The sequence below is a fragment of the Euwallacea similis genome, chromosome 25 (genome assembly GCF_039881205.1).
Source record: "Euwallacea similis isolate ESF13 chromosome 25, ESF131.1, whole genome shotgun sequence".
NCBI classification, from domain to species: Eukaryota; Metazoa; Arthropoda; class Insecta; order Coleoptera; family Curculionidae; genus Euwallacea; species Euwallacea similis.
In genome coordinates this window covers 1310345-1333341 of record NC_089633.1, presented here as the reverse complement: position 1 = coordinate 1333341, position 22997 = coordinate 1310345, and the positions used below count along the sequence as shown (strand labels likewise).

General features: G+C 36.4%; 1 protein-coding gene and 1 pseudogene across 5 annotated transcripts in view; both read left to right on the top strand.

The window, feature by feature from the left end:
* Positions 1 to 5783, top strand: part of LOC136416901 (histone-lysine N-methyltransferase SETMAR-like) — an 89452-nt pseudogene extending 83669 nt beyond the window's left edge.
* Positions 1 to 22997, top strand: part of LOC136416874 (autism susceptibility gene 2 protein homolog) — a 100354-nt gene that overhangs the window by 30860 nt on the left and 46497 nt on the right. For all 5 annotated transcript variants that reach the window (XM_066402282.1, XM_066402281.1, XM_066402280.1 and 2 more), the window contains exon 5: positions 8295 to 8321. In XM_066402282.1, the coding sequence (XP_066258379.1) occupies positions 8295 to 8321 (27 nt within the window). The remainder of the gene's footprint in view (positions 1 to 8294; positions 8322 to 22997) is intronic.

The window sequence follows — 22997 nt, the reverse complement described above, 5'->3', positions numbered from 1 at the left end:
GTGGAAATTATCTACTGTTCACGACCAAAAATATTCTTAGGCGCATATTCGATGAAGTTATATTGAAAATCAATTTATTATTACTAAAAAAAATTATAGAAAAATTAATTTAACTAACGGAAAACATCGCCAAATTCAAAATGTCTTTATTTCAAATAATGTCCTCAAACACGAAAATGAAATCACGCTAAAAAGTGGTCACCCTTCGGTGTTCAAAGACTTGAAAAAGAGGTCAGATCACAAGTCAGACCTACGACTACGAGAAGAGTATTCTAATATTAAATATAGTAATAATTCTAATGTTAAGGGTATTTTTCAATTCTCGTTGAAACATTTTCATGGATTTGATAAATTTAAATCTATTTGTTAGGGCATTACCTAAATTGACATAAATGTATTTCTCTGTCAGTACTAAGTAGTCTGTAGTCAGGGTAACTTACATTGAAATTTCTAAAAGGGTGCATAGGTAATAATCTACAAAGCCCTTTATTCCCTGTAAAAACACACCAAATACCCATATATATGTATACAGAGCATACACTGTTATAATATCCAATTTTCTAAAACCATCTCTGTAATTATCTAAGTATTTGATTTTCTCGAGGAGACGTATAACTCTCTTTGGACGTATAACTTTGGACCAAAAATGAGGTTTATACTTAATCAATTGATTCTCAGTAGATTATACCATACTTAATTCTTGATTCAAAATTGGCTAAATAGATTATTTTCTTCTTCAATTCCCATTGACCCGAATGCCATAACAAACAGCATTTGCCTTCCCATGACCTTTCTTTTCTACAGGGTACCTGATTTTCGAGCCCCAGCATGGGTATCTCGGTTATTGGAAAATATACAAGGTCGGTTAAATTAGGGCAAAGTTGAGCAATTTAAAGCTCAGTGAAACACTTTTTTAAAAATCAACAAATTCCGATTATTTCCAAGTATATCCGGAAAAAACCGAAATTTGAAAATAAAATAAAAAAATTTCAGCGTTTATTTGAAGAGATAATTAAAAAGTATTGACGCTTTGCCATTGCAACTTTTTCGTCTTTACAACTGATAATATTACATTAGTAATTCGACATTTCGATTTATAGAAGCCATCATTAACTTAACTTTTTTAATTACGGTTCTGGATTTATAAAATTGGATTCGTGAAGCCCTTTTTATTCTGAATTTGGTGACTTGATAGTGTTTAGTCTTGATATTCTTGATTTCTGTTAAAACGGCTTAAAAAGATTATATTTCGTTTGATCTAATTTCATAGTTTTTTCTTGATTTCGAAAATGTCTCATAATAACTCAAGTTTCTATGAAGTGATAGGAAATATGTTCTATCTGGTTGTTGGCCCTCAGGAAATCGTTGAAAGTATCTTTGGGACGTAATTTCAGAATTTTTCTGCGAATTGTAGTAAATTTTAATCATCACATTTATCTTAATTTGTTGCTTAAAATCGAAAAGTTAAGGTGTTTAACTATAAATCTCAAAAATTTGACATTTACGAAGTTGATCATCTGTTCTAGAGGACTCTGAAAAAAATGTGTTTCAATGGAAGTAACTAAATAAACTGAGGTGTGGATTACGGCCACCTAATTTTTGTCTGGCATTTTGATAATTATAAGAACATAGGGAGGCATGTTTATAGGAAGAAGCTTTTTAATTTTTTAAGCCGTTTTAACAGAAATCAAGAATATCAAGACTAAAAACGTACTTAACTATTAAAGGTCATATGTCACCAAATTCAAAATAAAAAGAGCTTCACAAATTAAATTTTTTAAATCCAGAGTCGTATTTAAAAAAATTAAGTTGATTATGGTTTCTAGAAATTGAAACGTCGGATTGCTAATGTAATATCATCACGTTGTAGAAGGGAAAAAGTCGCATTGGTAAAGCGTCAATAGTTTTTAATTATCTCTTCAAATAAATTCTGAAAATAAATTTTTTTTTTTATTTTGGTTTTTTCCGGATATCTACGGAAATAGTCGAAGATTTTCAAAAAAAGAGTTTACTGAGTTTTAAATTGCGCAACTTTGCCCTAATTTAACCGACTTTGTATCTCTTCAAATAACGGAAATGCCCATGCTGGGGCTCGAAAATCGTGCATTGTGTACATATGAAAAGTTCTATCGAAATGCTCATCTGCAAAAATATTTAAGAATTTTAACTAATTGTAAGCTTTTTGGTATTTGTGATTGTAAAATTCTTGATGGTAAATAATTTCTTTTATCGTTGTTTACCCATTTTCACGAAACTACCTATTTATTGATCGTAATATTTCCTCCGCTTTAGTCAACAGTTTTTCAATTTTTTATCATGGGTCATCTGCATACTTGATTATGGCTTTGTTTGATGCATTTATTAATAATTATAGGTCAGTAATAAATACTATATGAAGTAATTCAGGTACGTTTTCCAAAATAAAAAAGCTACATTTTCAATTTAAAAATATTTAATTTGTTCTATTGGTAACGAAATATACGGTTTATTGAATCATAAAACTAAATGATTTACTATTTAATTGAAACAAATTTATTGCCTGCCATACTTGAGAAATTGTTTAAAAGGCTTTTCATCAATTTTCTATCACGTGTTTTACAGCCACGACAATGTTTGACGTGCGTAAACGGATGAGAAAGAAAAAAATGTTGATGAAGTCAAATTCATAGAAAATCAGGCGGTGCCATGGTATGGAAATCAATTCTGGCCCTGTGTAAATAATAATGAAGTAGTCGAATTTAATGTATCAGTGAGGAAAAGAATCTAACAACTGTCAAATTTTCACAGTCATCTGCTATTTTCTAACCTCACGAAGTAAAATATTAATATAAGAACTCACCACAGGCCTACTAAAATTTGATATTACTTATACAGGATGTCCCATAACTATAGGGACATAGAGCGGGTGGAGATAATACATGTAAAAATGAGACATTTGGCATCAATTTGCCTGTATCAAATATTGCTAGTTAAGAAAATATAAGGTACGCAATTTTTTTTTTCTTTCGAAAATCATAAATTTTGTGAAAACCATTTAAGATAAATTATTGAAATTTTGTGGACTTGAATATTTTTATACTATACACAAGATGTAATCATCGGTTTTGATGTAGCGTTAAAGAAGTGTCACTTATATACAACATGTCGCATAAATATTATCATAATTTTTTGTAAAAAGTTTTTTTGTAATTTTTTATTGAAAATTATGAAAACTTAAATATTTTTACATAAAAAAATTATTTTAGTAAATTAATTATGCAAAAAAACTTACACTTTTATTTAAATTTTACATTTTAACTAAAAATAACAAAATAGTGATAAACAAACCGAAGAACAAAACATCAAATCAATTACTTATTTCAAAAGGTGTTGGAAATGACCTCCATTAATTTCAATACATTTTTGCCGAGTCTTATTCATATACTGTCTTATTCGGTTACAAATACCCGGTCGATTAAAATACTTTGTATTTTCTTAACTATCAATATTTGATACAGACAAATTGATACTAAATGCCTCATTTTTACATGTACTATCTCCACCCGCTCTGTGTCCCTATAGTTATGGGACACCCTGTATAGAGAGGTTATTTAAATTTCATATTTAGTCAGCTGTGAAGTTTGTTGAAGAAAAGAACGTATGTCGATTATCGTTTATGTATATTTGGTTACCTAAGTAACCTACATCATTTTGCTAATGTTTCATTCCGGATTTTCTTCAACGAGAGTGTTACAGCAGAGCGGTATCAAAACATGTTGAACTAATTGATTAATCTACTATCCCCTGACGAATTACAACAGGGTTATTTCCAACATGATGGAGCAACAGCTCATACGGCTTGTACAACTTTAGATTATCTAAAAGAATATTATGTCAATCGTTTGATAAATTCACATACAGAGCATATCTATCCACCTCGTTCCCCAGACCTTACGCCACTGGATTACTCCTTGTTCCCAATTTTAAAAGTAACATTTTTAGACAACCAAAACTCACAATCGAAGACCTTAAGCGGATTAACGGATTAAAGCAGAGGGTGCAAATGTCACCCCAGAAGTTCTCGGCAACGTCTTCGAAAATTGAAGCGTCAGGTAAATTTGTGTATTGAAGTGAATGGACAACGTTTTCAGCAATAATTGTGAATTTTTCAAACAATTAGACTTGTGTCGTTACAAAATAGCCTTAGTGTGTGATTGAAATCTTGAAAATCAAAAGCAAATAAGGCAACATAACCTCACTCGGCTCCTTTATCAAAAATAATTTTAACGTCATTTTGCGACATATGATCAAGCTACTACCTACTTTTTATCTTCTATTTCTCTTGTGTAAAATATCACGGCTGGCTAGATATGAAATTTAAATGATCTCTCTGTATTTACAACGTCACTCATATGTCTAATACAGATGCTGTCACTCTCTGAAATTTTTATACAGATACAAAAATCGATTTATGTGACTCACGCCGATTTTTAACAATTTAGAACAGTATGTATTAGGTCGTGTAGTATGAAATGAGTAGATTCTCGAAATGCCACATTCAACTGCGAATAACTTCACTCTAAATCTATATTTGGACTTGACTTTTTTATGTGGAAAAGGCACATTCTTCCTCTTTCGATCAGAGTTTAAAGTGTTCAAAATTATTGAAAACTTTTATTTTTATAAACATTTTTGTGCAGCCATGCAAAATAGTGAAATTCGTGTGTTAATGAAATATGAGTTCCACCGTGGAACCACAACAGCTCAGACGGCTCGCAATATTAATGATGTGTTTGGTACTGAAGTCACTTCACAGCAAACCGTATCTCGTTGGTTCATGAAATTTCGTTCTGGCAATTTTGACCTAACAAATGGACCACGTGGACGACCTGAAACTCAAGTGGATAACGATTATCTGAAAGCCGTGGTGGAAGCGAATCCACATCAAAGTGCAAGCGAATTATCGTTAATATTTAGTGTAACCAAAAAAACAATATTGACTCATTTGGCTGAAATTGGTAAGGTAAAAAAGCTGGACAAGTGGGTACCGCATGAGTTGAGCGACATACAGAAAGAACGACGTCTCGAAGCTTGTTCTTTGTTGTTCTTTGTTGTGCCGGTATAATAACGATCCATTTTTGAATCGGATTGTTACTTGTGATGAGAAATGGATCCTATATGACAATACCAGACGTTCGTCGCAGTGGTTGGATCAAGATGAACCACCAAAACATTGTGCGAAAAAAAATCTTCATCAAAAGAAGCTTATGGTGTCCGTTTGGTGGTCCAACGCAGGTGTCATCCATCGCAGCTTCATGAAACCTAGTGAATCGATTACGGCTGATGTCTACTGCCGACAACTGACCGAAATGATGAGGCAACTGACGGTCAAGCAGCCAAGATTAGTCAATCGAAGCGCACCGCTATTGTTGCACGACAACGCTCGGCCACACACCGCACAAGTCACCTTGGCCAAGCTACAGGAGTTGGAATTGGAAACTCTTCGTCATCCACCGTATTCACCCGACTTAGCACCCACTGATTACCACTTCTTTCAAAATTTGGATAACTTCTTGGTAGGGAAAACATTCAACTCCGACGAGGCTGTCAAAGCTGCCTTCCAAGAGTTTATCGACTCCCGGCCTGCAGGCTTTTACAGCAGGGGAATCAATGAACTTCCCGTTAAATGGCAGAAGTGTATTGATAATGGTGGTGCATATTTCGATTGACAATAAAAACATTTCATATGAAAAAAAAAATGACTAAAGTTTCAATTCAATTCTACTCATTTCATACTACACGACCTAATAAATATGGTAAATGCTTGGACGTTATAGTAACACATCACAGAAGAAACGCTGGGGCGGTACCCCGTCAGGAAAAGCTAACATGCATATTACAAGGGAAAGTCGACAGAAACGGTTATCGAAAATAAAATTTTATACTTTTCCGTATTAAATTATACACATTGGATGATAATGTGTGGGAGCAATGAATGAATTAGTTAATTATATGAGCGTGCAAAAGCAAGTGGAATTATAAAACATCATATCCCTAAACCTTATTCCATCATCGAATCAAATAAGAAAACCCACAAATAGCCCGAAAAAAGAGACAACAAATTATGTTCCAAGGATATTCCCTTATATCCCACTTTACTTCGACATGGGTGGATGATCCCCCCTGTCCGGATGGGACTTTTTGCCGACGTTGCCCGAGTAAATTGACGATGTATCTTTATTTATAAGGGCTTCTTTACTTGTGCTCTCTTCCCATTTCTCGGCAGGGAGGATGTAATGCTTCTCTCAAGGAAAATTTCTTTTATATTGGATTTAGGATCCTGGATGAATGGGGGGTGAATACATGACGGTGATTCCTCTTTTGTCGGTTGTGTTGTGCCAATATTGATGGGGACATTTTATTGAAGAAAGGGTAGCGGGATTGTATCAAAAAACGTAAAACATGTAGGGGAGAGAGAGGACATACAGAGAGGTTAAAGAGTAAATCTATGTCTGAATAATTGAATGGAATTGAGGTCGAATAAATCAAAAGAGATGGTATAGGTGTTGAGTGATTAAGTATCATCATCTACATCTCACCGAGAGTGATTTCGTATGTGCAATAAGAGTGCTTCTCGGAGAACGGCATTCTACTGATGGGAGAACAGAACTTGTTACAAATGATAAAAGAACAATCAACAAAAGGCTAGAGGAATTAAGTATCGCGAAATTTGTTCGGGATGGTTAAATTTTCTTTGATGATAGATGAAGGCTTTGATTTTTTTTCGCGCGAAGGAAGAAATTGAGACTTAAGATCATATTACTACCAACAAGCAATTGTGATCGACTAATTACTTAATTTCTGGCAAATGGACTTAAACGTAATTGAAGTAATTGAAACAATTAGAATTTCCCCCAAGATTCCTAGTAAATGACGAAAAAAAATACCCCGAATCAACCATTTCGAAATTGATAAACCCAATTACAAATCCTTTTAAGAAACAGCAAACAAAAAAGCTCAAACACCCTAGACTAATGCATTTACGCACACGATATAAAGCGGATAAAAGCAAACCTCATTAAGCCCGAGAGCATCCCCAAAGGCGGCGAAAAACCTTTCAAGCCAACCAACCGCCTCGCACCCCCCTTGTGCTCCCCGACGAAAAAAAAACTTGGCGCTTTTGAATTATGGTTAATACAGTTTAATGCAAAGTTAGCGGAGGAGCTGGAAAATTTAATTTTCCACCCCGGAGAGAAAAAAAAGACGTTTTAGGTAAATCAACCTGATAAATTTCTTTTAGTCGAGTTGGGAGTTTTTTCGCGCTTTTAAGGCTTTATTAAAAGCTGCTCCAGAGAAGGGCTTTCAGTTAATCGCGAGAATGGACCCTAATGTAGGGTTGTTTTTGTTGTTTTCGATTTAATTGTGATTTGTCTTGTTGCTGCTACAGGCTTTAAATTTGCATATTTAGCCGTTGGTGTCTTTATAAATTAATGTTTTATAACTCACAAACAGGAAATTAATATAAGAGCCGGGATAACGTTTTATTATTAACTTCAATCTAAGGAAAACAGTGAATTTCAAACCCTAAGCAAGGAATAGGCAATAACAGCTCACACAGAAATAAATAAATAAACAATCCGAGCAGGTTTTTGAGAGGTTAAAAATGAAATATATTTAAAAAAATGGGTATCGCCAAAAGAGAAAAAAGCCTTAAATGGACCGCTTGAAATAACTAACTTTAGAGTAGACTAGAGCCATATTTTTGCATTATAATGCATTAGTAAGTAAAAAATACCTAAAACTGACACGTCAGAAAAAGATAAAATCAAAATTTTAAAAATTGAACTTCAAACTATCAACCTCGCTATCGTCACTAGATGGAGTGACCCTGCCAACCTTGCCATACATAACCATTAAGCAAAGAATAAATAGCTTATGTGAGCAACTCTGAAGGGCCCATTTGTTTATATGTTGTCAACTTATCTCATGCCGTACATTGTGCTTTGTCTTTTATTTTATTCAAAATTGACAAGAAAAGTATTAGTTTAAGTTTGGAATTAAAATTTAAGTGTTTACGCAGAAGTAGGTACGGTGATTATGAAGTAATAAATAAAATTGCAAAATGGATATTGGCAGGGAAATCCTCCTTTTTGTTTTTAATTTTACATTCTTTTCATATCTCCTATTTACTTCTATTACTTAATCTATAATACTTGTGTTTGGAGTAATTGTACTTGTCTATGTGTAGTAATTATTTAATTACATACACCTGTGATTAAAATGATTAATACATATTTGTGTTTTCTCTTTTCCAGTGTGATAGCGAAGGAGAGGACGATAAGGTGAGTAGTACCATATAATCCCGTGCTATTAAGATATTCAAGTGGATTGTTTTGCACCATTCAATTGTGTAAGTACTCACTCGAAATTGGGTGTCGTTACCGAAGATCTACAAGAGGGTTTTAATACCTACTTAAGCCGAATCCGTCTCTGCGTGTGTAGATCGATTTTGTTACATCTAGAGGCTGAATTATGGTGGTTAATGGACTTTAGCACGATAGTCAATCCATTCGGGATTAATCCGGTTGTTGTATTGATTTAGTCACGGGTAATAAAGGGGAAATCTAGAAAAACCAAAAATAGTTAGCTAACGTGAACAGCTCTGAGGACCAGTTTCTGTATTTTATCTTTTTTACTTTAACTGCAAGCGGAACATTAGTGCTTTGGCTCTTATGAGTGATTTATCCAGGTTAGTAATGCGGCTTTCTCGTTCCAACCTGAAATATTCACACCCTCACGACTGAATCGTCCCCATGTAACGTACGTGTCGCGTTGACGTTACAGCTTGACATTTACAGTGCCTGTTCGACTTTTGAGGTCGTAAATTTGGAAAGACGAGACTTCTCCTGTTATTTTATTCCCCGTTCGGCAGTTTCCATATTTTATCTTCGAATGTGGCACGATCCCACCGAAAACCACGCCGAACACGATCAATGTTTAATAATTTAAAAATGGGTTTGTTTGCAGTGGCGCTGCTGTCGCTTTGGGAATTTATTGTTAGGTGCACCCAAAGTCAATGTTTTAAAATGTTGAATTATTGTACGCGCAAGATTTCCATGAATATCGTTCAGGGTAAAATACTTAAAGCCATTTCTCTCCACCCTATATTAAAACCCTCTCCGGATATTCGGAAAAGGAATCCTGATAGCGTTCCTTTACCGCAATATTTGAGGAAGTCATGCGACCGCACCTGAGGGCACCAATGCGCCCTTTTCAATAAAGCGCGGAAAACAACCGAAAAAACTCCTTTTGACGGGAAATACAATCTGGAACACACTGGTATCAAAACATACACGGTTGGCTGTATCCCATGATTTTCCGGGGTAAAATATAGAAAAAGTCTTAGCGAGAGTCCTCGAAAGAACCACTCGACAAGCACTGTCAAACAAAAGAGGTGCGAAAAACAGAGAAAGGCGAGTGGTTAATATCCAAGGCAGTGAGTAGTTTCGCTGCCTCGAAGCTCGGATGCTACTCGACACTTAACGAGTGCCGAGAGTAAATGTGTGCGCGAACATTGGTAGAGGGCTCTAATGGCCCTGGAGGGTCCACTCCACAAAAATCGGGGATGTGTGTTATGTTCAAAGCAAGGGCCGGTTTTGCATCCTTGAAATGTTTGTCTTGGCGATTTAGGAGACAGTTGCATTAACCGAGTTTCCACGAGGCTGACGGTTTTACAAGTCGATGTTACCATCACCAAGTTTGAGAAGCATAATGGTTCGGAAAAAAATTGGACAAGAGGGTTCTATTAACCAACCCTTCACAACTTTTTAAAACACCTCAATATTGCTATTTATTGCGCTCGAATTAATTCAGTCGTGAGATGAATTTAGGGAAATGCCCTTAAAAAGGTTAAAAAGACCTTTCCTCCTTTTTTTTGTGTTATTATAATCGCACTTCTCACACATGCCCCAGCTCCGGATTTTCGAAAAGTGCTTGCGTCGCCGGAAAATCCTCGGGCCTTCCTTATAAACGTTTTTCTTTGTCGGGTCGCCACTCAAAGTCCTCTTATCTGCGGCCTTTTATCGCAACTTTTTAGGCCCTTTGCTTCATTAGGCCTTGTACCATGAAAAGTTATTTCGGAAATAAATAAACCTCGGCCCTGGAACGTGATTGTGATTTGACAAAGCGGAAAACCAGCATCGCAACGACGGTATTTGCATCCGTTTACGAGTCGTCCTTTCTGAAAAATGGCTCCGGAGAAAAGAGGTACAAGACATTCGGAGTTTAAATGGATGACAGAGACCGTAAGGCAACCAATGTCACATTATTCGGTAAATTTTCCTCCGGAGCTCGTGACGTTCTTCTTGTCGTCGTCGACTCTATCTCGTTTCCGGAGACGCAATAAAGAAATCCGGGTAAGCGTTTATCTTGTGTCCTTTTGTGTAGCTGTTTTGTGGGTCTGTTTCCGGAAAGGTGTTTGTTTATGAGCGACTTGGTGTGACGGTAAAAATAAGTTTGAAGATGGTTAAGTAGAAACAGTGTAACTTAAATATCAGTATTCGATCAAGGTGAAGAAATTGCGTTTTATCCATTGTCCATAAAGAAAGATCGAACATACTGTGTTTCGAAGCTTTAAGTGTCTTTGGAACCTGTGAGATTATGGGGTATAGAAATAAAAGAATCTAAGACAGATCGTTTCTGTTAGAACTCTAATTTCTTTATTACAGTCAGAAGGCACGTGTTAACGGTCAAAAGATCTGTAACGAACTAACTACTAAAAGCTCACACTTTTACCACCCATCAGTATTAAAAGGGTCAAACATTGCAACCATTCTCTTGATTTATTGTCCTGGTCATCTGGTCTTTACATGGGTGAAAATACTAACTTCAAGAAACAAAAGACCCAAAAACCCATACTTTCTTCTTTCTTCTGTTTTAAGAAAAGGAGTCATAAATTGAACAAACTTGACTCTTACAGACAATAAATTTGAGAACATAAAGACTATTGAATTTTGGACGTGAACACTTGTATCAGAAATCCAACAGAACCAATGCCTTAAATTATAGGAGTCCAAAATAATTTACCGAATGTAGAATTTTCAAGGATTTTAAATATGTATGCTCTATACGTTTGAGAGAGATTGTAACAATCAATAACATTCACTGTTTACAAGGACTCGGAGGAATATTTTTGTTAACGTTTTGGTCACAAATCTGTCACCTTCTTCAGAACCTATTAAAAAATTGTTATAAAAATGAAAATTAACAAAACAGAGTGCATAGATCGTGAATGCACAAATTATAGGAAAATTTCATAGCATGTCAATAGTTGATTTGATTGATTGATGTAAGTGATTGGTGCTTTATTATAACGCCTAATTTACCTGCCTTAAAATATTTTATTATATTGTACACTTTATCTCTGTCGGTGATTACTCTAAGATTTGTTATAGTCTCGTTTCCTTTTTATATTTCTAAGGTTGACCTCTATTTAGGGAGTGGTAAACCAGTGTTATCCATGCTAGACAAAACCACAAAACGAAAGTGAACTAACAAAAAATGCCATGTGTAAAGTTTCTTGCGAAAGAAATTTTACATTGATGAAACCTCTACGCTTTTAAAAAAGAGAATTAAAGAGTCCAATCTTTCAAGGTACTTTGCCAGGTGCGGTGCTAAAAATTAAAAAGGACGACTGGAAAACGCACAGCAGTGACGTACTAAATACGGGTCGAAAATTCTTACATTTGCTTCTTGGAAAAAATTAAGGATTTTGCCTCATCTTTGAGAATCATCGAAGGCATTTAGTACCATAAAAGAAACAATACCGAGACCTCTCATTCAGAGAGAGAAATACTTAATCTTGGTTTAAGTAACCACCACATGAACCAAGTGTACCCGATTGGGAGGTAGTTGGTAATACAGTACCCAAGTTTGGTTTGAAAGCCATTTCACAGTGTCCTTCAAGTTGGCTACTCAAATTCCTTGAATATGTCAGTAGATTTCGCCACTATAGGGCCCGTTCAGCCGAAAATTCCCCCGTTTCAGCCAACAAACAACATGTCCAATGAAAATCAAGTTGGAATAACTGCGTTACATTTAGCAACGATTTAACTCTCCCCCTTTTCCCCTCAGTAACAAGAGAAATAACAATCCGTTTACATGTAGCGGAAAACTGCACATCACATAATATAAACTCTGCTAACTTTTCATATTCCCATTTCTCTTCGTTGAAATGGCAAAGAAAACGACGAAAGAGAACACATAATAATCGGATCCTCCTCCTCCGAGCAGGAGCGAGCGAGAGCAGACAGATGAGATGAGGGTGTATATCTCCATCTGAATAATTTAGTTTTATTTGTTCGCCGCTTTTGTTTGTGCACAGCTTCATAATGTAGATTGTGTTTCGATCGTTTTCGCTTGTTTGTGCCGCGTTATTTTCCAGTTTCGACTGTTTATTAATGTCGGAGCTGCCGGGGCATGAAATCCGTTTTTGTCTCGTCACCAGCTCTAATTTCCATTTCAATCAAACTTTTTTTTTCTGTCAACTATTTTTTTGGGTTTTTAAAGTACCTTGTCGTTCGTCGAATACCCGAAACCAGTGCTTTGATGCTTTATAATGCCCGGTTTTAACACAAAGCCCTGTTTGCCAGGCACAAATATTGATTTCCTATTGCTAGATCAATATTTGATCAACTCGTCATGGCTATGCTGCCTTAAGGCTGAATCAACTGAAAACCAAGATATTACAATGTTATCATTTACAAACCCTTCATGTTACCTGTTGTTTACTTTAAGAAATTTTACTTGGAACAATACCCGGAGTAAGCCACGGCAGTAAAAGTTATCAGGTTTTGCTTTTATGAGGATTTTCTTGAAATATTTTCTAGGTAAGGGAATTACGAGAATAATTCATGTTTGTTTGGTTGAAGGATTTTTCCTGCGTTTGACTTACATGTTTCGGATAAGTATTTTCGAAATGACAGCGCACTTTCTGCATTACAAACTTGATATAAACGTTCAGACATTTCTTCATTTACTTTAAAGACCGAAGATCTTCAAAACACCCGCGAGCGACTTTTAGCTTCAGTATTGTTTGGAGATAATTTGCCGAATTTTTGCGTGTAGTTCCTCAGTAAAATACCGTTTTCAGGTACAAAAAAATCTAAAAAAATTCAAAGGTATAAGAAAAATGAAAAATGCTTCGAGAAAAACTGAAAATTGTTTTTATTATATTTTGACGTTGGGGAAAAGACACTTTATGAATACTTTCTTGTTGTGGGCACTTTCTTCACTTCTAGAATTTTATATTTGACGTTTCACCTGTTGATCACCATCATCATTTTTTTAAATGAACATATGATTTTTTGTTTCTATTGGTTAACCCAAAAATGTTATGGAATTAATGGAAAAAGAAGTGAAAATAGATAATTATCTGTGTAATTCCCATGCGCGCTCACGCGTAAAAAAGGCAAAACTTGGTTATTGTATAGATTTACAGAGCTCGTCGAGGCCTATAATATGAGCTAGTGCATTGTTAAGGGCAATAGGATCACAAATTACTAAAACATCAATGATCAAAGTTTGAATGCATTTTTCACTTGAAAAATCTTTTTAGCCTTAACCCATTGATTTGGATTCTGCATCCACAATAAATCAATTGGATAAGGTCAAGAGTCTCGTAAATACAATTTGAAAGATTTTCATTTCAGATACTTTCAAAATTCACCAAAAAAAAGAAGGAAAGAATTCATTTTGCGTAGATTTGTAGATTGGAGCACTGGATTAGTGATCAACAAACTTTTCAATACATAATATTAGCGACGATGAATATTCTCTTTGAGCTTTCAGGCTGCTTGCCTCATTAATTTTGTGACACTGACAATAACCGCACCTAAAACCTCACACGACTTAGTTTTATAGTTACGTGTATAATATACCCCAGACCGAAAAAACGGTTCCTGCGTAGGTCGTTCAAAGGAACATTACAATACAATTTGTATGTAAACCGAATGTGACAAGCTAAATATATCAATTATCATACAATGAGCTTTTCTGTTGTTCACGTGTGACGGGGGCCCCTTGAACACCAACACATGTCCGCAGGCCAGACGGTAGTGGTGAATGGCGTGCACGCTCTTTCGCAAAGGATCGATCTTGGGTACATGCCCGTTAAATTTGCTGCTAGCAGGAGACGAGTAACGAAAACAAATCAGGAATAAATCGAAAAAGACGCCGAACAGGACGTTTATGGAGCCGTGCTCCGGTGTAATTCTACACAGTGTCGACAAATCTCGGATAAAAGACCTCAGCAGGGAGAACAGTGGGGAATCCTGCTGGGCGAACTGCGGAGAAGGGGGCGTTGCAGTCCTTTTCCAGAGGAGAAAGGTCTATGATAGCAACTTGGTGCAAGTGATAGCTACTGAAAACTGCATAATATGTTGAGTAAACAAGTTTGTCAAGAACGGACTGGAACGTTCTTTTGTTTTCCAGCATATTCTGGACAAGGACTTTTATTTATGGAACAGTTAATAGCGCCCAAGCAACAGTAGCAACTTGTTTTGATTATCTCAATGCGAATTGAGCAAATAAAACCCGTTACCCAACTCCACTCCCTGAATGTGTTTAGCATTTAAACGCAGGAATATGGTGCAAATTGTTGTGTTCAAAGGGGGCCGAAATGGGAGCGCATTACGTATACAAAAGACCCGGTAATTAAATGCTTAATGTAATGTTTTCGTGCTCGGTACGAGTTATTGTTCCAGTGCAGCACCAACATATGTTTATTTTAAATGTCGTTAGCAGGAATCCGAATCCTGCAACATGATTGATTTAATTGCGTGATTGTAACGCCCTACACCGGGTAATAATAGCTCAGCCTGGAAAAACCTCAATATATTGAGTGAAATGGCGCTCTGGCGAGCAAACGACTGTCGTCGACATAAATATCGATCTGGCATCCATTAAGGCGTGTAATGCGATCGTCTGTTCGTCTTTCGAGAGTTGACAAAATTATTATCCGCATTTTTATCGTTATGTCGATTTTCCGCGCCGGTTTACGAGTCCATTCAGACGTCACCGAGGAAATTATTACCCACCCGTTCGTTCTTCTCGCTGAGATATGGAACGTTTGTTTTCGGGATTTGGTTTACGAGTTTGCGTGTTAAGGGCCCGGATTTACCGGATCAGCTTTACTACATCGGAATTGATTGCGAAACGTTCCGAATTGACATTGAATACAAGTTTAAATGTCGCCCCGTGTCCCCATTTTTGAGCACTGAGACAATTTAATCCAAAAACATCCACCTGAATTGCCACAATTTTGCCCCCTACACGGGGTGTCAATTACGTGCGCAAACGAACTTTAAGGGGCGAATCTTTGGAGAATTTTGAGGTGAAAAGTTCCTGTAACGCTGGTCCGCTAAGTTTTGGAGATACGGAACGTTCAAAAATTTTAATTTCGTTTTTTAACTCTATTTTTGGACAATAACGTTATAGACTTTGTTAGGCGATGATACGTCGATAGATTATGTGTAAATCGATGAAGCCCTAGAAGGAAACCAGGGGATGAGAAGAAAAGATGAGAGAGTCAAAGAAAGAAAAGCTGATTTGCTTGTGGCCTGTTTGTGAATGCATTTTTCTAACGAAGCAATTTAAATGGGATCACTAGCTAATTTGCCGAAAGTCTGGATATTTAACCATGAACAAAGTGTGATACTGTAGTTGCATATAATCATATGCATCGTTATAAGGAGCGTCATCCCTTCAGCAGAATAGCGCAACTCGTGTCTCTGGGGACGCAAACTTTTCCATTGGGGGTGAGAGCCTACATTATAAGCTCGACCAATAATATATTCGCTTTAGAGCTTGTCAATTGTCAGATATACAAGATACTAAGCATCGAAACATAATATCTACAAAAAAATTCAAGCGCTCTGATGGCTCTAAAAGGCAAGATGAAAGGAAGTTGATAACATGTTTTCATGCAAATTTTCTCTTTGTCGGAAATATTCAACTGCATAAGACATGTTGTAGTTATAACTCTTTGCGAACATCTATCGATCCCAATTCTCTGCATATAAGTATTTATCGACCCTCTTAACTTAAAATTCTCTAGATTATTTATCAAGCATTTGGAAAAATTTCTTCTGCGCTTAAACTGTATGCCGGAATGTTTAGCGCCTATTAAATCCTTACCAAAAGTGTGCAAAGGGACACTAAAAGTTTAAACGGGGCAGTTTGTATGCTAAAAGCGAGCTGATGTAAATCGACAACTTGAGAATAGGTTGGTTTCCCCATGAGGGCCCTATTCCCGGAAGCAGACCCCAAGAAATAAACATCCACACACCAATGACCAATTTTATGAACGAGAATTCGTTTAAGACTTGAAAATTGTTAATGTTAAGTTAGGAAATTATGTGTTTTTACTGTAATATGTGAGTTCTGCCGTTTGGGTTGAAGAATACGCTCCCGGTCGGCACTCGCAAAAGCTGTCAAAACAAACGCATTAAAGCGGCTTATCTCGTCCCATTCGGCTTATTTAGCCACCAATTTGCTCGAATGCTGTTTTCAGATCGTTTTATATGCAGTTTTTTCGTTCGTGACTTTACATAAGAATTGCCACGTTTCCTTTAAAATCACCAGGCCGCGACCATAACAAAAACGCTTGTTTTTCCATCGCCTTTTTTCCTCCATAAAAATGTTTTTTAATGGCTCGTATACTTACTTGTACGTGGTCAATAATATTCCAGTGGCGTGTACGTTCGTTGCGGTATCTCTGCGCCACCTTCGTGCTCCCCTTTTAAGCGTCACTTTAGCAGTTTGATCGCGCCCCGGTGCCCTTATTGACATTGCGGTCGCGTATCCAGACCGAATTTGGAAAAGCACGTCCTGTGGGGCAATAAAATTTATGAGAATTACGTGGATATCGGACCTGGAAAACGTTTACGCGCGCGTTTCACCCCGAATTCTTTCCCCTAATCCGGAAGATCTTTTTATAAGGCCAATATAAGGAAAACACAACTGTCAAGAATTCTGAAAATATATTTCCATCATTGCTTCAACAACAACAAATCTGATAAATAGCTTCATTAAAGTTGTGGAAAGACATAAGGTGTGAATCCAAGCGTTAATAAACGGCCTTTGTCAAAAAGGACGTACCCCTAGGGAAGGAATTTTCCTCATCGCATTATGGCCCTTAACAAAGCATGAATGTGGAAATACCCCAAAGAGTTGTTAAAGTAGCTCCAATTGGACGTGTGCGGAAAACGGCGATTTCTCCAGGGAATCTCAGTCGATAAGCGCGAGAGGTTCGGCTTTTAATAAAATTTAAAGGGGCGCAAAGGAGACGTTTTCCGGCTAGATCGGGCCGATGCAGGTTTTTCATTTAGAGGTCTATTCAGGGACCGTTTTAGCTTTGATTTGTCAACAGTTCTAGCATCCGAATGAAGCTGTTTGTTCCGTTTGGGACCTAAGAGTTGGGGGTATCACGCAAAAACGTTAAATGAACTTCACTGAGAATTTGAGTGGTTTCAGTCATTTTAGATGTAACAACAGTTGGGAAATAGTCATATCATACCGCGCAGCTCTAAATTGTCCCGTGCTTTCCTGTTAATTTTTTAATAAATTATTCTTTTTTTTTAATATTACTTACGTCACCGGTAGCGTAAAGTAGCCGATTTTTTAAATTGCAATATGGGTCAAGTAACACCTAAAATTAAATTCTTTCAAAACTACATCCAATGGTGTATTGCTACTCAAAATCTATCGATTCGTTTTTGAGAAAAACAGCTATACATTTGGTAAAAAATACAATACAAACTCAGTTAACACGTTAACCGCCCACCGTACATTTGAATTTTTAGTCGATAGGGCCCAAAACGAAACTTTGTTTTAAAATGATTTTTTGATTACATTACTGTCATATATATTCGACTTTTATTATAAAAATGCCAAAAATCAGTAAAAACACACTTTGAAAATGAAACCCAACGTTTGGGATTCGGAGCCGATTTGACAGAAAAAGTGAAACCCGTGGTTTGAGCTTCGTGGCGGTTAACGTGTTAAATAGTACGTAAACAATGAAAAAAAGTTGTTTGTTGATAGGAAATTGGTTTGTTTCCGATTTTGTGCTCGCAGAAAGTCTTTGGTTTAAAAAACATTAATAAAATTAAAAAAAATAAATAAAAATAATCAAAGACTGTGAGCACAAAATCGAAAACTAATCAATTTCCTATCAATATGCAAGTTTTTCTATCGTTTATGTTCTATTTTACTGAGTTTTTATTGCATTTTTTACGAAATTTATAACTATTTTTCTCAAAAACTAATCAACAGATTTTGAATCGTAGTACGCCATTGAATGTAATTTTGAAAGACCTTGAATTTAAGGTTTCACTTGATCCGTGTTTTAATTTTAAAAAAAAGTAAACAAATGGCAAAAAATAGTATTTTTTGTCGTATTTAATGTTGTTTTTGAATAAAAAAAAATAATTTGTTAAAAAATTAAGAGTGCGAGTGTTAATTTAGGCCCACACGCAATAAACAAAGAATTCCGGAGATATTTTATAAATTGACTGTATTGAATTGTTCTCGGATGAACGAAAATACGGGAACGTAGAATAGAAAAACTGACCTAACGAACCAGCTTAGTTAACGTGTTCTCATTTACAGCGAGTTTATAAGCAGAATTTATTACTTTTTTGATTTAACTAAGGAATTTATCTACGGATTGAGATATTCAAAAGAAGTGTCCGCTTTTTCTGTATGTATAACTACAACATGATAACTCCGACTCTCTTTTTTCTTCTTTCATCCGTCAAATTTCTATTACTTATTTGCCATTCTGCCGTCGACAAACGCACCCAAAAGTTTAATTAAGCCTGAAATTCGCCCCCCGACTGACACCTGATTAAGCTTACCCCCCGAGCGACGCGACGCATCGTTTTGCGTTCGCAAAAACCACCCCGAAATTAGTCCATTTAAAATTAATACAACCCCCGAAAGATCATTAGGTCTTCGCCGGAACCGCAATCAATCCCTTTGGCCGGGACAAAGGGTTATTGTGAATGTACCCTTAAGGCTTTAGGGGTGCGTGTGCAATGCCAATAACTTATTATATTACATATTATTATGATTATATTCGATTTGGGGGGAGCTGCCATGGTTGAAATAGGGTTTCAATTGGATTAACGGGATGAAGTTGTTAAGGATGTTGTCTTGGGAGTGGGGGAGGAAGTACCCCATTGTTTTGTGTTTGATAATATTCGGGGTTATTCAGAAGTTTGAAAACGGCCCAATATCTCAAAAAGTATTATATGCATATGCCATTCAAGAAATGTAATACATTGGTTAACGATGATGTAGACAAATTTTTTGAATGATAAACCTTGATGTTTGTTGTGTCGGTCTTGGTCAAATAATCCTGCGGTAATTTATCCATCGAACAATGGTTATCCTACCCCATTAATGAATTATTTTCTATACATTAAACGAACGTATCGATATTCAGTCAATACACTTGTGCATGTATTCTACAATATTTATCCTTTGAGCACATGTGCATTAACTTTACATGCACACGTGCAATTAAAATGCCCGTTATTTGTTTTGTCAGCCTTCTTGAAGATCGTTTTTTTTTTGTATATTTTAATTTTTGAATTAATTTACAAGGTAATTCATTGAAGAATATTCGGCGTAACAGTTCTTATTTTTGATGTTTACTGTTAGGCCTCTGGGTAGAAAAACTCCATGTATAACTGTTGAAATAAGTAATGTCCTTTGTTGGCAGCAGATGTGGCAGGTAAACAAAGAGAATCTTAGTTGATTAGCACCCATCAAAGAGAGAGAATGTTAATGACTTGAGTAAACAATTGGGCGGTCTGTTTGTTGGACATTTACGACTTTGTTAACGCAATTCGTTAGATATTCTTTTGTCAACCTTTAAACAACTTTTTACATAAAACTTTGTATTTTTTATTGCGCCTCGGGCCCTCATCAATTCTATAGTGGCATCATAATTTCATTCAATCAGGGACGGGACATGAGAAAACAAATCATAAACAGATTTGAAATCCCAGAACAATCATCCATTTTAGGTAAAGTCATAATTCCACTTATTTATGGTATGATTTAGGGCTTGTGCGATAATAAAGATTTATCATCCGCAATCTCCGGCTTTATGCGATCGTGAAAAAAGTCGTTCGTTCAATATCGGAAAACAATATTCCACCCCTCGGCAAAAAAAATTATGGTCGTTTTATGTGGCTGAATGGCGTTATTAGGGGTTTTGCGTAGGGTTATTTCGAAGTTAATGGGAGGGTATTTATGATGTACTAAACGATTTTATAGTGCGGCCATTGAAAGTTTCAGTCGAGGTTTTAAGCCGTTATTAAAAAGGAAATAACATTCGAGCTCAAAGTAAAAAGTTGTTTTATTACAATGTTAAATCCATCTGCAAACTCATAAAAGTGACTAGAAAAACTCGTGTTTGTGTATGGCTGTTTGACAGCCCGTAAACGCGATTTCGATTCGAAACTGCGGGTTTTCTTAATTGTATGCTTTAAGTTTTACGACGTTGCCTTACAGGCCGTAAAAATGTAAAAACGTTAATGCAAATATTTTTCCTCGGGCAATCGCAGATAAGAATAATAGAGGTGTACAGCCTTTACGAATTTCCCCGTCAATAAAGGAATTTAGGGAAATCTGGGTGAAAGTTGGGCAGCGCCATCTGTCCGGCACCAGACGTGGCTCTTCGGGGTTTTTATCCCCTTTTGATTTTTCAGCAATCAAGATTATTGGGGGTGGCGTCCTCGATAGACGAGCGGATTTCGAGCCAGTTCTAATGAAGTGGTTTGTTTAAATCGGGAAGGTTTTTTTTTATATAAAAACACATTTAGGAATTATAAAAAACCTGTCAACTTTAATTCTTTCTAAATCGCTTTAAATTAAGTTTTCCAAATCTAGAAATGCTTTGAAATATTCCTTAAAAGGAGCTTTACACGCATGCGCGAATCATTGGTGACAGTTTACTAGCGCCAATATTTTCATGTGTGTAGACACGTAAATTTGGACGCGAAGAATTCATGCATGCATGTGTAAACCCTACTTTAGTTTCATAAGGTGTTCATTAAAAAATTGCACTTAACTTGCCGTTTATTGAGAACTAAAGGTAATTGTTTGTGTAAAAAAACATGTCTGTCCAAAAACATGAATTTCAATAGGCAGTAAAACTAATTTCAGACCGTCAGGAATTGTTAGAAGGAAGTCAAATTGTCTAGAAGGAGTCTATTTTCTTCTTTGTCTGTCTTTGAAACACAAATAACGTCATCTTTTAGAAATAGTTTCTCCAGCTAACAGGTCACTTTTAATGATAGTTTACAGAACAACATTAATAAATATCTGAATAAATGCTTATAGGTACAAATCATGAACATTTAATACACATATTGTTTGTGTTGAATGTAACTATGGAAACACAAATATATTTTTGTTCATTTAAATTTAAACATAACTATTTACTTGAAGTTTTTTTTGTGTTCGATAAAACATTTTGAGTTTCATGAAGCGAATTTTCCACTTTACAATTAACTTTAAAAGAGGCTTCCCTCAGTTGATGACCATTTTTCACCCTATACATCTCTAGCCAAGAAAAGTATGAAAATTTACAGTAAAACGAAACTTACTAGGCCCATTACATCTAAAATATTTTCTAGCCGACAGCATATCAAATTATACCGGAAGTAACGGACATCATATGAGATCACGTGACGCGGCTCCAGTCATCAGCATTTTTTTTAATAGCATTTTCTATATTGGTAAATTTAAGGCTGAACAGTATTGTGATACTACTTCAATCCTAAAGACGAAAAAGGGGTACGAACCCTTCCTTTTAAAACTAGTTTTTCTCAACGGAGTTTTAAACCTATTCTGAATAGTGCATGCATTGTTAAGAAATTTCTTATGGAATTCACTCAGCACCATACCTACATGTTAGTCGGACAGTTTCAAAATTTAAAACAAACAATTTTTTTTAATACAAAATTTCTTTTGTCTTGTTACTTGAATTTTTAAGTTTCAATTTTTTTCTCACCTTTTTCCTTTTCGATGTCTCCATCGCTACATTTTTTGCTCTGAAAAGTGTTTCCGTTTCCATTAATGTAAAGACAATAGGCCCAGCGCCACTAGATATCGGTACTATTTCCGTAGGGGCTGTACTGTATATTTGCGACTGCCGAGTAGATTTGTGGTTATTGTTTTAGTATTGTAGCCGCTATTCGCTTTCCTCCACCACAGGATTTCCATCCCCAAACACCTAGCCCGTCCCTGCTGCGTTCGTTCGCGGCGCGATCCCAGGCAGCCGCGATCCGCGATTCAGTCCGCCGTAGACCGAGTGTGAGTCGTAACAAATTTATCGCCGAGGTAGCCGAATTGTCGCGAGCGACATCGCGCGCTCCTCGTTTGTTTCGCCACCCTTTCGTACCCCCGCGAGTGCATTTCCTTCGCCCGGTTCTGGTTTAAACAAAAGAACGGCACATTTCCGCCGTGTAGCGATTGTTTGTGCCACTGACACCAAACAAAAGACGTTCGTAAGTGGATGCGGCACGCCAGCGGTGGCGGCTTCTTAAAATGCCCGGGGGTGGTTTTTAAAAAGCGGGAAGAGCGGAGTGGATAATTTTTCATCGATTTTGTGCAACGCGAGCTCCGCTGGGAACGCGGGCCCCGTTTTGCGGATTTTCCGCCGTGTAGTTTTGTTATCCCGTTCCCCGACTGTTTTGTGCTGGATAAATTGGGCTTTTCGGATTACGGATTAAGGTGCACCGTCTTTTATTGATTGGAAACCGATTGTTTCGGCGGTACGGTGCGAGGTTTTTCATTGTAGAGTGAAAATATGCCATTTATCACAATGTTGATTAAATGGGAAAATTCATTGGGGCGATTTAGAAGCCGAACATGTTTCGATTTTAGGGAAAGTCCTTGGAGTTAACTGCAAACAATGTCGATATTAGCATGCGCCCCCTTAA